The sequence below is a fragment of the Prunus persica genome, chromosome G3, assembly GCF_000346465.2.
Source record: "Prunus persica cultivar Lovell chromosome G3, Prunus_persica_NCBIv2, whole genome shotgun sequence".
NCBI lineage: Eukaryota > Viridiplantae > Streptophyta > Magnoliopsida > Rosales > Rosaceae > Prunus > Prunus persica.
Genome location: NC_034011.1, coordinates 22980178 through 22994304, shown reverse-complemented (window position 1 = coordinate 22994304; position 14127 = coordinate 22980178). Strand labels below are relative to the sequence as shown.

The window sequence follows — 14127 nt, the reverse complement described above, 5'->3', positions numbered from 1 at the left end:
ATGGCCGCAAACAATATATGCATCATGCATATCTGAGACTGAGGTCATGCATGATATAAGCCTATGCATATGATCTAAAATGTACGTACGTGTAGATGACTTATATATTAATCGTTTCAATAAAGTCAATGGTGCTTTATTTCAATCTAAATTAGTTTTTTCTGAATACAACAAATCCATAAGAACAATTAATCTTATTTGTGTGAAGCTTTTACGTTCTGAATTGTACACTTCCAAAATGGTCCATCCATCATTATGACCTCTACAACCACAAGTCGTACTTTGTTTGTTTGGCAAAGACCCATGCGAAGACTTGGAATACCAAATTTGGAGTTATGCTCAAAGAAATCCAAAGTCAATACATTAAAGTGAACTCAAAGAAATTAATGCAACACAAAACAAATAAAGCCGCTCTAGCCATAAAACTTATTGGGGCATCTCCAATCATAGTCTCTAAATGAGGTCTAAAAATGGTGAATAGAGTCTCATTTAGAGCTCCGATGAAATATTTTGGACTCTAAAGGTATATCTTTTCCTTAATGGAAACTCTATATTTGGATTTTTATGGTGTAATTTGATTTATGTGAATTATTTATTTATTTATTAACATTTCAACAACACAATAATCAAGTTTACACGAGATTTCGAAATGATAAAAACGTATATTATTTTTTAAAAATTAGCATTTTAATGTCTAATACTCGTATTATACACATACGTATATATTTTAACAGTCTCGATCTCTTGGATTACAGGGGTCCAAGAGATTTGTGGTCACTTACCGTTGGATGCAAATTCAACGGTTCACTCACTCTTACACTCCTTTTAAGAAACTTTTTTGAACTATTGGATTAATATCCAACGGTGGATGACCACAACATCTTGGACTCATGTGGTCCAAAAGATCGAAATTGTGTATTTTAATAATCTATAAAAGTCAACTCTATGAAATTATATTATAAACACACTTAAGGGAAGCTTTAGATATAAGAAGCTAACAAATAACTTCTACATTTTTAATTGTTTTGATTAATTAGTATGAGTTTATTTCCTTGGTTAGTTAGTGTGAGTTTTTGTTATGATTAATTAATATAGGTTCAGTCTTTTTTAAAAAAGTTGGAAATCTTTGCATATTGGCCCCACTAATTCTGCTCCTCTCAAGTCTTGTAAGTAAAGTAAATTTAGTCAACTTCAATTTGAAATCCTGAAACCGTAGCTACCAATAAAAAAGAAGGAAGATATGTATAATAATCTATGGAAGTCCACTCTTCAAAATTATTTTATATATAAGGTGGAAGTCTCCACTCTATCAAATTATATTATACAAACAAACTGAGACTTAGTGCATACATAAAAAGGAAGCGTTCGATATACCAGCGGCCACATATAAAAAAGCTAATAGATGTAAACTTTGGGCTTTGAAAAGGTTGTATAAATAGTTGGGTTTCTCATCTCAAGTGATAAGATTCTAGAGTAAGGATTGGTCACTAACTTTCCTCGTGTTCCCTTGAACTTTGATAGCACAACTGTCATCACCACCATATACGCCACCGCTGCCACAAGAAGAGCTAGGTCCAGGAGAACCAAGAGAGAAGATCTGTAGACTGTGAATATGAGGGAGCATGCCACCATGCATCATACTCAAGCGATCTATCAAATAGTAGTCAAAATTGACCATAGATTTTCAGAGCCCACAAGTGCAGATTAATTCAAGTGTTAGATTTGAGAATGAGTTGTTGGAGTAAAATAGTTGTAGCAATCCAGTGGCAAACCAAGTAACTTTTAGGGGTAGAGGACTTTTGGTTTTGAGATTTGATGGGGGAGAGACACGGGTCGACGGAAGAGTGGAGGGATGAGAGAAAAGAAAGATGAGGGAGATGCAAGGGATGTAGAACAAAGGGAATGTAAGTTCATAGGGAGAATTAGAGGACCTCTGGGTCAACATTTGAAAAAGCAGAGAAAAGGCTTTTGAAAGGGAAACACATAAAGTAAAGAAAGGAAGCCACATAAAAGGGAGCTTTAGATGTAAGCTTTGGGATTTGAAAAGGTTGGATAAATAATTGGGTTTCTCATCTTTACTGATAAGATTCTAGAATAAGGCTTGGTCACCAAGCCTTTCCTTGAATTCCCTTGGACTTTGATAGCACAATTGCTCTCAAAAATCCCATTACAGGGCTTAGAAGAGCTGTAATGGGATTTGCCATGGATAGCCAAACTTTTATCCCTCTTCAAACCAAGAGTGCCTTGCATAGAGTTGAGTGGCATAAATGATCCTTGCACATCTTCCACTCTCAAGGAATCAAAAATTGCTTTGTTGATGTCAGCAAGCAACTCTGTTGGGGAGTCGAATGCATTTGTAGAATTGAAAAACATCTGAAATGCTTTGAGGCAGTGAAGGTGAAGTTGTTTGCATGCTTCTGGCATTTCGTTACTACTCAGAGCCAGTTCTAGAAACTCTTTCTTCTTTTCATCCAAGGTCTTCTGTACAATTGCTATTGATTCTTCAACCCCCAAATTTGGATTTTCCTTCATGTGTAGCAGAACAAGGTTTGGCTTTCCCTCCTCTTGCTCCCTCTGCAATTATACCATTAGCAAACTGAAAATTGAAACATATTGACAATTAATTAAGAATTTAGTCATTAAATTAATATGCACCTGGTAGCTTCTAATGTCATTCAAAAGCCTTGTCAAAAGCATAAGTGAATTTGTAAGTGGCTGCCTTTGAGGGCACTTGAGGATGTCTATTTCTGGAGGTGGATTAAGCAGAAAAGCAGCTGGAAGAAGAATGGTCTGTGAAGCAATAGAGCTTGTGGCCACTTGGAGGTACTCAACTGTCGATGGGGCATGCCCATTTCTGCTCCACTCTGCTTCCTTTAACCAGCTTGCAATTGTTTGGCACCACTAAGATTCATTTGGTAAAAAGTTAAAAATAAGTAACAAACTTTTTTACTTTTTACCATAGATCTAATGCGTGTAAGAAAATTTTGTCAACTGAAGTTCGAAAGTAAAGTCTTACTAGATCCTGGAGATATGCCTTTATGTCATATCCATTTTTATTGAAGAATTGCCCAGAAATGTCATCAACAAGGTCTTTGAGAGCATTGAATATAGTTTTGCCATGTCCAGTCAGGCCTTTTGGCTCCCATCTGATTTTATATGATACCAACATTTAGTTAATATTGACAAAATATTTTTGAATGCGAACTATATTTTATATAAAGTCGTACTCATAACACTACGCATACCGCATAACATTGTGAATCATTGTTTAACATTACATTGTACCTGTTGATGGCATTGGCAAGAGCATCCAATTCATCCATTGAACCTTCCCTGTCAAAAAAATCATCAGCAACTGTAACAAGAATTGCACCCTTCACAAGTGCCAGCCGAACATCTGAAAGGGAAGAGTTTGATGCGGTTGAAGCAACTGCAAAATAGCAGTATGTGGTTTTCTGTCGAGCAAACCCCATGTCAGCAAGACCCATGTCCTTCGACCACCTGCATATGATTTTTCACCACACACAAAAGAAAAGTGTTCTCATTTTACATGACTGATTAAAATAAAATAAATAAAACAATTAAGAGAGTTTGTACCTTTCTAACTCCTTCAATTCATTTCTGAATACGGACTGTCTCAGTGTATAATTCTCAATGGCAAGTTGTAGCAGCGTGGCATTGCTTTGACATGATAGTAATCTGCAGGGATTAATTAATCAAGTAATTAACGGTAATTTATCTGATTGTGAAAATTTGACTGCCTTTAATCTAATTGTAGTTTTAGTAATTACCTATAAGATAAGGCATTTCCTGTCCATGGACCAAGAGTTTCTTTCCTCTCAATGCACCTTCTGTGCTCTAGATGATCCAACCGTGCAAGCCATGGGATACTAAGTTCATGCTTAATCTACACAAGGGAAATATGCAACAAATTAAGGAGCTGATTAAGTAACTGATTAAAAATTATCATTAAAAAATTTAAATCAACAATAATACACGTGCGTATTTTTCTCGTCTCTTCACAAATAATATAAAATATACCTGTTCTTGCAAATTAGTCATAGTAATAGGTCGGACCAGATTTGCAGAATTTTTTATTGTTTCCTTTTCTAGTATTCTTCTTGAGAATACCCTGGCATCCTTAAGCTGATTTTCTCCTATGAAAGTAACATCAGTTGCCCTGTATACGTTATACATGGCACTCAAGAAAAGCTCATGGTACTCTTCTATGTACGTCACTATATCTTCATCCTCTAGGAACCTGCAGAACTTCCCTGCAAAAATAATTGCAAAAAACGTAAATTAATATTTAATTAAAGACGTTTAGTGTGCAATTCAATTAATAAAAAGGACTAACGACAAAGGACCCCTAAAGGTTTGGGGTCATTCTCAATATAGCCCTAGAGTATGCAGTAACTAATAAACATATATGCAATTAACATTGATCCTTACGAGGAGAAACTCTATAACCATGTAGTCTTAGAAGTCGAAATGCGAGAGAATGTGTATAGAGTTGTAGTGGCAACGCATGCTTTGCCATACTCTTTGGTTCTTCGCAGCTGATGTAACTTCTGCTTTGTCAATTAGAAAAAATAATTAATCAAAACCAGATTAATTAAATGTACATGTTAATTATCTTTACATATATATGCTTAATTAATGTTGAAGATTAGGGCTGGGTGTCACCTGTAAACTTGGCCCAGCAGACTTGTAATCTCCTCCATGAAATGCTCTGCCAGCCCCAGCCTCTCAATCTGGTCAATTAGATGAATCTTTACAAGGTCTTCATCAAAGGGGTAGACCGTAGGAACTGTACACGTACCAAAATTGTTCTACTATGTTAGCTCATGTAGATATTGGGAAGGGGGACTTGAACACATAACCTAGGTATATGAAAAACTATGTTCAATCGCTTGAGATACAAGCTTCTTACTATTAACTCATTTGTCATTCAGGAAAAACTGTTATCAATCACTTGAAATACAAGCTCTCATTGCTATTTAGTTAATTTGTTATTATTTAATATATTAACACACACATGCCACGTCAGTAATATAGGTGACAAACTACGTAGGCCAACAATGACATCATATAATACAAAATATAAAAAGAAAACTACGTACCTCCGTAACCACATGTTTGGACAATAGAATTCAATCTGACAAAAAACTCCTTGTTTCCTGTCTTCATGAAGGCATATGCAATGGCTGATGGGAATTGGATTAACCCGTCTTCAAGATATTTTAACATGCCTGCTGGATAATACTGTTGCTGATCACAACCAGACTCCCACCTGCTCAAAACAGAAAGCTAGCTTAGATTAATTTTCATAATTGGTATATTAGGCCCCGCAGGAGAAAAACTTTGTTGTAACAAGAATAACACTATTTTGCTTTCCTCTATCAATCACATTATGCCACATGAAAAAATTATCACGCGTGTCATAGCGTTATTGGCCGGGAATAATCAAAAAAACACGTGCAAGAGTTGACACTTGATTGGATCGGTGGTGGGACTTAGGAAATTGCACGGCAATATGATGTTTGACTGGGGAGAAACTCTCATGTAACGGGGATAACACTTTTTGCTATCCCCGGCCAATAACACAATGATATATAAGTTAACTTTTTCACGTATCATTGCATTATTGGCCGGTAATAACCCTGTTACATGTAAGTCTTTTTGGTTTGACTGGCCAAATTAAGTCTATCATAAAGTGTACTTCGTATTAAACATAAAGAGAAATTAAAATTTAGAACTACCTCTGCGTTTTGAATATTTGTTGTCTCTCCAGGAAGACTTGTTGTACCAGCGCTGTTGACCCATTAGAAAAGTAAACACGTAGGCCCTTGGTTTCTGCAAGTTCAATCATTGCGGGGAAAACTATTGCAAACCACTCGAGAAAAGAACCGTTCTGCTCTTCCAAGAGCTTCTCTGTGTTTGCATGGATGAATGCCAACCCTAAACATACATATACACAGTCCAGTCAACAAACACAACAAATTAAGAAAAGTTTGCAGCAATTAGTTATATGCAAAATTGGGTATTTTTCATAATTGGTTACTTTCTTTTTAAAGTCTAGTTCTCTTGAATTAAGCTACTGAAATAGTGTAATGTTCGTTGCATATAATGCCTTAGTAATTGAAACAGTCCAATAATGATTAGAGAAAATGTAAGGAACCGGACTTTAATAAAATCGAGACGTCCGGACTAGAGAAAAACTATATATATATATATATATATATATATATGTACCTTTCTGAATGGCATCGTGGCCAACATTCCATGTGGTAAGTGCAACAATGCAAGCAAGAGTTGAGGTGAGGCACTCTATAGTGGGATGAGCAATATTCTCACCCCAGGAGCCTCCTCTGTTTTGGTGTTGGAGCACCCAATCCAAGCACCCCTGAAACAATGGTTGATCTGACTGTTGAGGGTTGGAAACCATTGAGAGCCAAGCAGTGTCGTAAGGAGAAGGAGGTACAAGACCATAAACATCAACTTGTGATGACGCTAAGAGATCTTGTTTAACCTTCGTTACAAGATTCTTAACCGAAGATTCTTGCAAATCCATGCAAATTTCTATTTTTTTATTTAGAGTACGTTAGCGCTCACCTCACACGTCTTTTTGCTTTTCTTATTATTTCTTGGTGTAGATTCGTATAATTTGTGTGCTATTTATAGAGTTTAAGTCAAACCATTCAAAATGTGTATATATTTCCATAAATATTTTTTGAATTAAAGGGTTCTTAGATGTAGGTCCGATTTGATCAAGATGTAATAGATGTGTAGTCCATATGCTAGCTGTTCATTTTCAATTGCAATCCAATAAGTAATTTACAACTCATGCCAGTATTAGCAAATAGTATTCCTATTGGTAAGGTATGAAATTTCCAGAAACTCTAATTTAAAGGTTGAAGTTTATTGTTCTTCACTCTAAACCAAGGTGAGTGAGAAATTGAATTACTAAAGAAGAAAAGAATTAGCATTAGAATGAATGACAACGAAGTAAAATACCTACGTATAGGTTAGAATTAAATGAATACCATTATGGAAACCAATTGATTCGAATTGTATATGATAATTAATAGCCTTCAAAATATTACCATCCATTTTAAACCTTAGGGACATAATAGGCAATATAGTCCGAGAACTTAGATCAGTTCGTGATAAATTTTATATTTTAGCATTTTCAGTTAATTAGGATCGTTTTAAGTTTCAAACAGAGTTCTTGAAATCTCATAAATTTACTAAAATTATAACTTATTTTTTAGCTTGTTTTGGCAGTGCCCGCTGATCTTAGATCTTTATTACTCCGTTTTTCCTCCGAAACTTTCAGTTTGATTATGACTCTCCTGTATGTATATGGGGAACTCAAAACCAAATTAAAAATCAATTTCTACTGTGTCGAGTAGTGGCATGAATGGCTGGCCACTTTTGGAGTTCGACCAAATGCTCGTGTCTGCCCTTAGTTGTATGAGGTACTTCCGGTCCAGTCCAGTCCAGAGTCAGACCGCATTAATATTGTGGGTTTCCACGAAATGTCTGGGCAAGTGCTGGGATAGTTTAAGGTAATGAAATCAAGGCTAGTTACACTATGGAAGCATGCATGCATGCACTTCATTAATTATAATAAGGATAACACCTGGAATTCTAATTGTCTTTTGCTTCTCTTTCTCAGTGTTTACACATGAAAATTCTTTGTGTTGGATGTGGAGTTTCTTCGTCTGGACTTAATAATTTTTAAGTTTGTCAATCTGGTGGACCTGATCCAGCCACAAATCTGACGCTTTCATTTCTGTATTCAAATGACAAGTCAGGGCCTTCTGTATCTAGCTGGATGCCCGAGGGCCAAGACAAGCTTGCCGACCGACATATATGAATTTCGCAACCTGCTTACACAGTCATTCTGATAGCTTCTTGACCACTACACACCGTGTAACGTAATTTTATGGCCCAAAACGCGGTATTGTTGAGAGGTAGACCAGACACATTCAAAAGTGGTAGGGTGTCACGACATTGATGTTTATTATAACATGGATTTTATTTATTATTATTGATATTATATCGTTAAAAACTTGTGATCCATTTATATTATAATATGTATATAAAGGTAAAATGATGACACGCAAATTTCTATGACATTTAGTGAATTAGAATAATATATATATTCTAAATGTGTGTACTAGATTTTTTGTTTCCAAAATAAAAGCTATACGGGAAACAAACATCATATATGTCTACTAGCAACATCATTATGACCTCTACAGCCACAAGTCGTGCTTTGTTTGTTTTGCCAAGACCCATGTATGCGTAGACTTGGAATACCAAATTTGGAGTTATGCTCGCGGCGGCTGTAACAGCAAACAAAAATGCATGATCAACTAGCTCCTAGTCTATTGAAAGTTTAAGCCTCTCTTCTACAAATAGGTCAAACCCTGTTTTTTTTTTTTTTTTTTTTTTTTTTTTTTTGGGGGTCAGAAACAAGTTTCATTGATATAGAAATTCAGAGCCAGTACATAAGTGAACTCAAAAAATTAAGCTCAAAGAAATGCAACACAAAAGGAATAAAGCCATTATAGCCATAAAACTTATTAGGGTATCCCTAATTATAGTCTCTAAATGAGGCTGTAAAAATAGTGGATATAGCCTCATTTAGAGCTTCGATGAAATATTTTGAACCTTAAAGGTATCTTTTCCACAATAGTGTTGAGAGTATTTATCTCACATTGAAAAGTTAAGGGATCTAGTCAAGGTTTATAAGGAGTTAGGCTACTCCCCTCATTACAAATTGATTTTGGGGTGGAACCTCAATTTCCTTCATGGTATCAGAGCGGGTTAGCCCAATATGTGTTGTCTACATGCTAGGCTTGAAAATTCGCCACACGTATGGGGGCGTGTGAGAATGTGAAGGTCAAGAGTATCACATTAGAAAGTTGAGAAACCTAGAAAGGGCTTATAAGGTGTTGGGTTACTCCTCCCATTGTCAATTGATTTTGGGGTGAAACCTCAATTTCTTTCATGGTATCAAAGCAATGCTTCCCGTGTTGGGCCCAACGGCCACACGTGCTCCCACGTCACCCAATATGTGTTGTTCACGTGTTAAGCGTGAAAATTCGCCACACATGCGGGGGCGTGTTGAGAGTATTTATCCCACATTGAAAAGATAAAGGATCTAGCCTGGATTTATAAAGAGTTGGGTTATTCCCTTCATTGTCAATTGATTTTGGAATGGAACTTCAACTTCCTTCAAATAAGAGCTCTATATTTAGATTTTTATATGGTATATTTTAATTTATGTGAATTTTTTATTTATTTATTAACATTTCAACAACAAAATAATCAAATTTACACAGAATTCCGAATCGACAAAAATGCAAATTATTAAGACTTTGAAAGTAGAAACGAATTAAATAAAAACAACATTAAATTTGAAAGTAAAAACAAGTACAAATGACTTAAACAAAAACAACATTAAAACTAAAATAAAAAAGTGTTGATTTTTTCTGTAGGATGTTGATAGATTTATTAGATTGACCAAAAACACAACTATCACTCACTAACCAACTAACGCTAGCAAAGAAACAAAACCCCCCCACCCCTTCAGCGCCGCATCTTGTGGGGGAGGTGGTCTGCCCCTCCTCCCCTCCCCTCCTCTTCCTCCTTGAATCACACTTCTCTCCTTCTCGCCCTTTTTCCAATTTGGTGGGATGAAGACCATGGGCATGATTTTCCCTGTCACCGCCATCTTTACCCTGCTCCATATCGACCCAAAATCCATGGCTCATCTGGATTCCTTCACCTCCCCTTTGATTTGGCCTCATCCTTGGTTTGTAGCTGCAAATTTTAAACACGTTTTGGCGTGTATTTCTTGGAAGGTGTGTAGAGCACTAGCTTAGGTGCTTGCACCACACCTCCTTCCAGGTTCTTGGTTCTTTTCCTCCTGACTGTGGAATGGATTTTCTCATTCTTTTTTTGTTCGCTACTGTCTTTTGGATGTATTGGTTGGGTTAATTCTAGATCTGTTAGTGAATCTTGGGTGGGCTATGTTTTGAGGGATGTTTGGCTAGGTTTGCTGACCTACGGGTGTTTGGTTCTTCATGGTGGTGATTGGTGGTTTGTCCATCTACAGTCGTGGAGTTTCTCTTTGCTTGTGGTGGCGGCTTGGAGTTTCTCTTTGCTTGTGGCGGCTAAATTTCTTGTGTTTTATTTTATGTATTTTATGTTTAATGTGGACTTTATGCTTAATGTGGCGTAATGCCTCTTTGTGGGCTATATGCCTTTTTGTTGGCTTTTCACGTTTTAGTTTTTGCCTCGGGAACATGATCTTCTTGCTATACTGTACTGGTTTTAGCTAGATTTGTTCCTGTTTGTTTTCTGGCCGGTGCTTTTGTCCAACTTTGTTTGTACTATTCTCTGCCCTTTTTTGAAGTTTGCAATAAATTGCAACTTTGACCAAAAAAAAAAAAACCAAAAACCAAAAACAAGAAACATAGCCCCATTATGGGATCAGTTAATGATTGGACCAAAAACAAGAAACATAAACCCCATTAATGGAAAGGCTCTGTATCTACCTAGATGTCCGAGGGCCAAGACAAGCTTGCCGGCCGACATGTATGAATTTCGCAACCTGCTTACACAGGTATTCTGATAGCTTCTTGACCACCACACAACGTGCAACGTAATTTTATGGCCCAAAACATGGTATTGTTGAGAGGTAGACCAGACACATTCAAGACATTGATGTTTTGAATTATGACATGGATTTTATTTTTTATTATTGATATTATACCGTAAAAAACTTGTGGTCCATTCATATTATAGTGGTGATATGATGACACTCAAATTTCTATGACATTTAATGAATTAGAATAATATATATATTCTAAATGTGTGTACTAGATTTTTTGTGGCCAAAATAAAAGCTATACGGGAAACAAACATCATATTTGTCTAGTGAGACCAGAATATATGTGTATTTTCTGAAGGATTGGCATTTGCAGATTTCGGCAATCTAGCTAGCTATATAGGTTAACCATATAAACGCAACAGGGTAATGACCAAATTAAGCAACTTTTTTCTTTTTCTTTTTTCTGTTTTGAGAACATTTTTCTATTAAGAGTGGCGATAACATATTAAATTCACACACACTACACAAATGATAGGACTCGAACTCAAAATCTTTTCTTTAAAAAAACATTTACTCCAAATTATTACACTACGTATACTAATGGATTCTTTGCAACTAACCTTTGACCATATCGTACAGAGCATAAATTCTCATTCTAATTTGTCTTTTTTGACCTCAAACGTACCGTCCCAAGTGTGGTCCATGTGCATTATGATAATGCAAATCAAACATCATCCAATTACAACTGGAATATAGGAAACGATGATTTTGAAAGTTTTTCGTTCAAGATTACTTTACTTTTATCTTCCATTATTGGCATTGCATGGTAGATTAGACCACAAACAATACATGCATCATCAGGGTTGGTTCTGACTTTTGGGTGGTTCTAGGCGATAAATTAAATGAGACCCCTTATCTTAGTATATAATTGCAAAAATACAAATAAAATGATTTTACATAGAGCGCGTGAATAAAAAAGGTAGTATGCATTATAATAGGACATATCTCCTGGAAAAAAAAATTCATATTAGATATTTAATATCATGGAGGAAATTACAAATTTACAAACCAACATTCCAGCAACCAATAATGGGAACACGCCCCTGAAATTGGTAATTTGTATTCTCAAAAGATACATTAAAACTAAGTATTTGTTCAAAATACTAAACCCTTTCCCTTAAGATTGGCGTCTGGCTTCAGGCTTCATCACATGACTTTACATGCAAAATCCTCTTTGTGATCTGCAAAAAGAATCCTACAACATAAGAAAAGTAACAAATGGTAGCACAAATGGACAAATAAACTACAATAAGTAACAACATACATATTTTCGAAGACATAAAACTGAAACCAAAGAAAGTAAATCATCATTTCTTCCAGATTATTTTCATTCTCACTGAGATCACCAACCCCTTCACCCCTTCATTAAGTAAATCATTAGCTGAATCTTCAATTAAAGAACTAGTTTTAAAAAACTTATCAAGAGCTCCTTTTTGAGTTTGAATCATTTTTTCTATTTTTCTCCTTCTATTTCTTTTTGCACTTTCATATTCATGTTTCCTAACCATTTTTCTAGTGCAACTCTTAAATCTAGAAAGTGAAAAACAGACAACCAATGAACGAAACAAACACAACCAATGAACTAAAGTGTTACTATAAAAAAAATAATAATTAATTAAGCAGCATGCATATCTGAGACTGAGGTCATGCATGATATAAGCATATGCATATGATCTAAAATGTACGACGTGTAGATGACTTACATATTAGTCGTTTCAATACAGTCAATGGTGCTTTATTTCAATCTAAATTAGTTTTCTCTGAATACAACAAATCCATAAGAACAATTAATCTTATTTGTGTGAAGCTTTTACGTTCTGAATTGTACACTTCCAAAATGGTCTATCCATCATTATGACCTCTACAACTACAAGTCGTGCTTTGTTTGTTTTGCCAAGACCCATGCATGCGTAGACTTGGAATACCAAATTTGGAGTTATGCTCGCGGCGGCTGTAACAGCAAACAAAAATGCATGATCAACTAGCTCCTAGTCTATTGAAAGTTTAAGCATCTCTTCTAGAAATAGGTCAAACCCTGTTTTTATTTTTATTTTATTTTTTTGGTCAGAAACAAGTTTCATTGATATAGAAATTCAGAGCCAGTACATCAAAGTGAACTCAGAAAAATGAGCTCAAAGAAATGCAACACAAAAGGAATAAAGTCGCTATAGCCATAAAACTTATTAGGGCATCCTCAATCATATTCTCTAAATGAGGCTTTAAAAATAGTGGATAGAGCCTCATTTAGGTTCCGATGAAATATTTTGGACTCTAAAGGTATCTTTTCTACAATAAGGGGCTCTATACTTAGATGTTTATGGTGTAATTTGATTTATGTGAAAAAAAAAATTATTTACTTTTATTAACTTTTAATAACAAATTAATGAAATTTACACAAGATTCTGAAACGACAAACACGCATATTATTAAGACTTTGAAAGTAAAAACAAATGTGGTGAATGATATTGGTGGTGTGAAATTTTTTAAAGGAGGTGCATTTTATATGGAAAATTGAATTGCACAAAATACTTAAATAATCAAAAAAAAATAAAATTTGATGTTGGTATATTGAATTTCTTATGTTTTTTTTTTTTTTGGGTGGTCGGAACTAAAGTTCATTAGAAACGCACAAAAATACAACATAAAAGTGAGACCCAACAAATTGAGCTCAACATCAAAGCAAAAAGGCCAGAGGCCCAAATGGCCACAACAAGCCTAAGGCTCATAAAGGCATTAAGCCCACTCACATAAGCCCAAACAAAAGGCCAAAATAGCATACAAACTCTAAACAAAACTCAGCCGAGTCACCGCCACCAACGTCTGAGACGACACCATCGGGACGAGTTAAGGGGATGAGTTGCCACAACCAAGGGGCACAAAGTGAAAAAAAATGCACAACCCACAAATCCACCCAAATACCCTAAAATTCCACATATTACATAAACACAGACAAGAAAAAAAAAGCCACCACATGAAGCTCAACATCTCCCAAATCAAAACTGATAATGCACCAGAACAAACACAATAACCAAACAAACGACGACATAATAGAAGGAGGTGGTGCAGGCACCTGAGTAAGAGCAAGAGGTTGAACTCTACTAATCTTCTAAGTTGTACGTAAGAAGACGTGTTTCCGACTATCCGAAACAGCCACATGGTGGAGCTAGATCAATAATGACGAGACTAAAGAGAAGAAATTTGAATGGAGTGGGTAGGAAATATAAAAGGAAAGGGATGGTGGAATGGATAGTTGGGGAAATAAAGGAAGTAGGAGGCATAAAGCCTCAAAGTTCAAGCAGAGCTCGAGCAAAATACCCACACACAAAAAAGGCGAAGGGGGGCCAATAGATCTCTACAAAGAGATCCATTTGGAAATTGGCAGCAGGCAATTGGCAAGAGAAGAACCACTAGAGGAAGGGGAGGAGGAGGGAACCTCC

The 14127-nt window shown here is 35.8% G+C and overlaps 1 protein-coding gene across 1 annotated transcript; it reads right to left on the bottom strand.

Moving 5' to 3' along the window:
• LOC18783629 (S-linalool synthase) lies at nt 1308–6574 on the bottom strand. Its single transcript, XM_020560092.1, has 12 exons — nt 6256–6574; nt 5763–5961; nt 5124–5293; nt 4687–4810; nt 4453–4571; nt 4042–4274; nt 3792–3907; nt 3598–3699; nt 3286–3501; nt 3017–3146; nt 2656–2901; nt 1308–2574 (listed from the first exon to the last, which is right to left on the bottom strand). The coding sequence occupies exons 1-12, from the start codon at nt 6572–6574 to the stop codon at nt 2020–2022; spliced, it is 2529 nt and encodes an 842-aa protein (XP_020415681.1). The 3' UTR covers nt 1308–2019.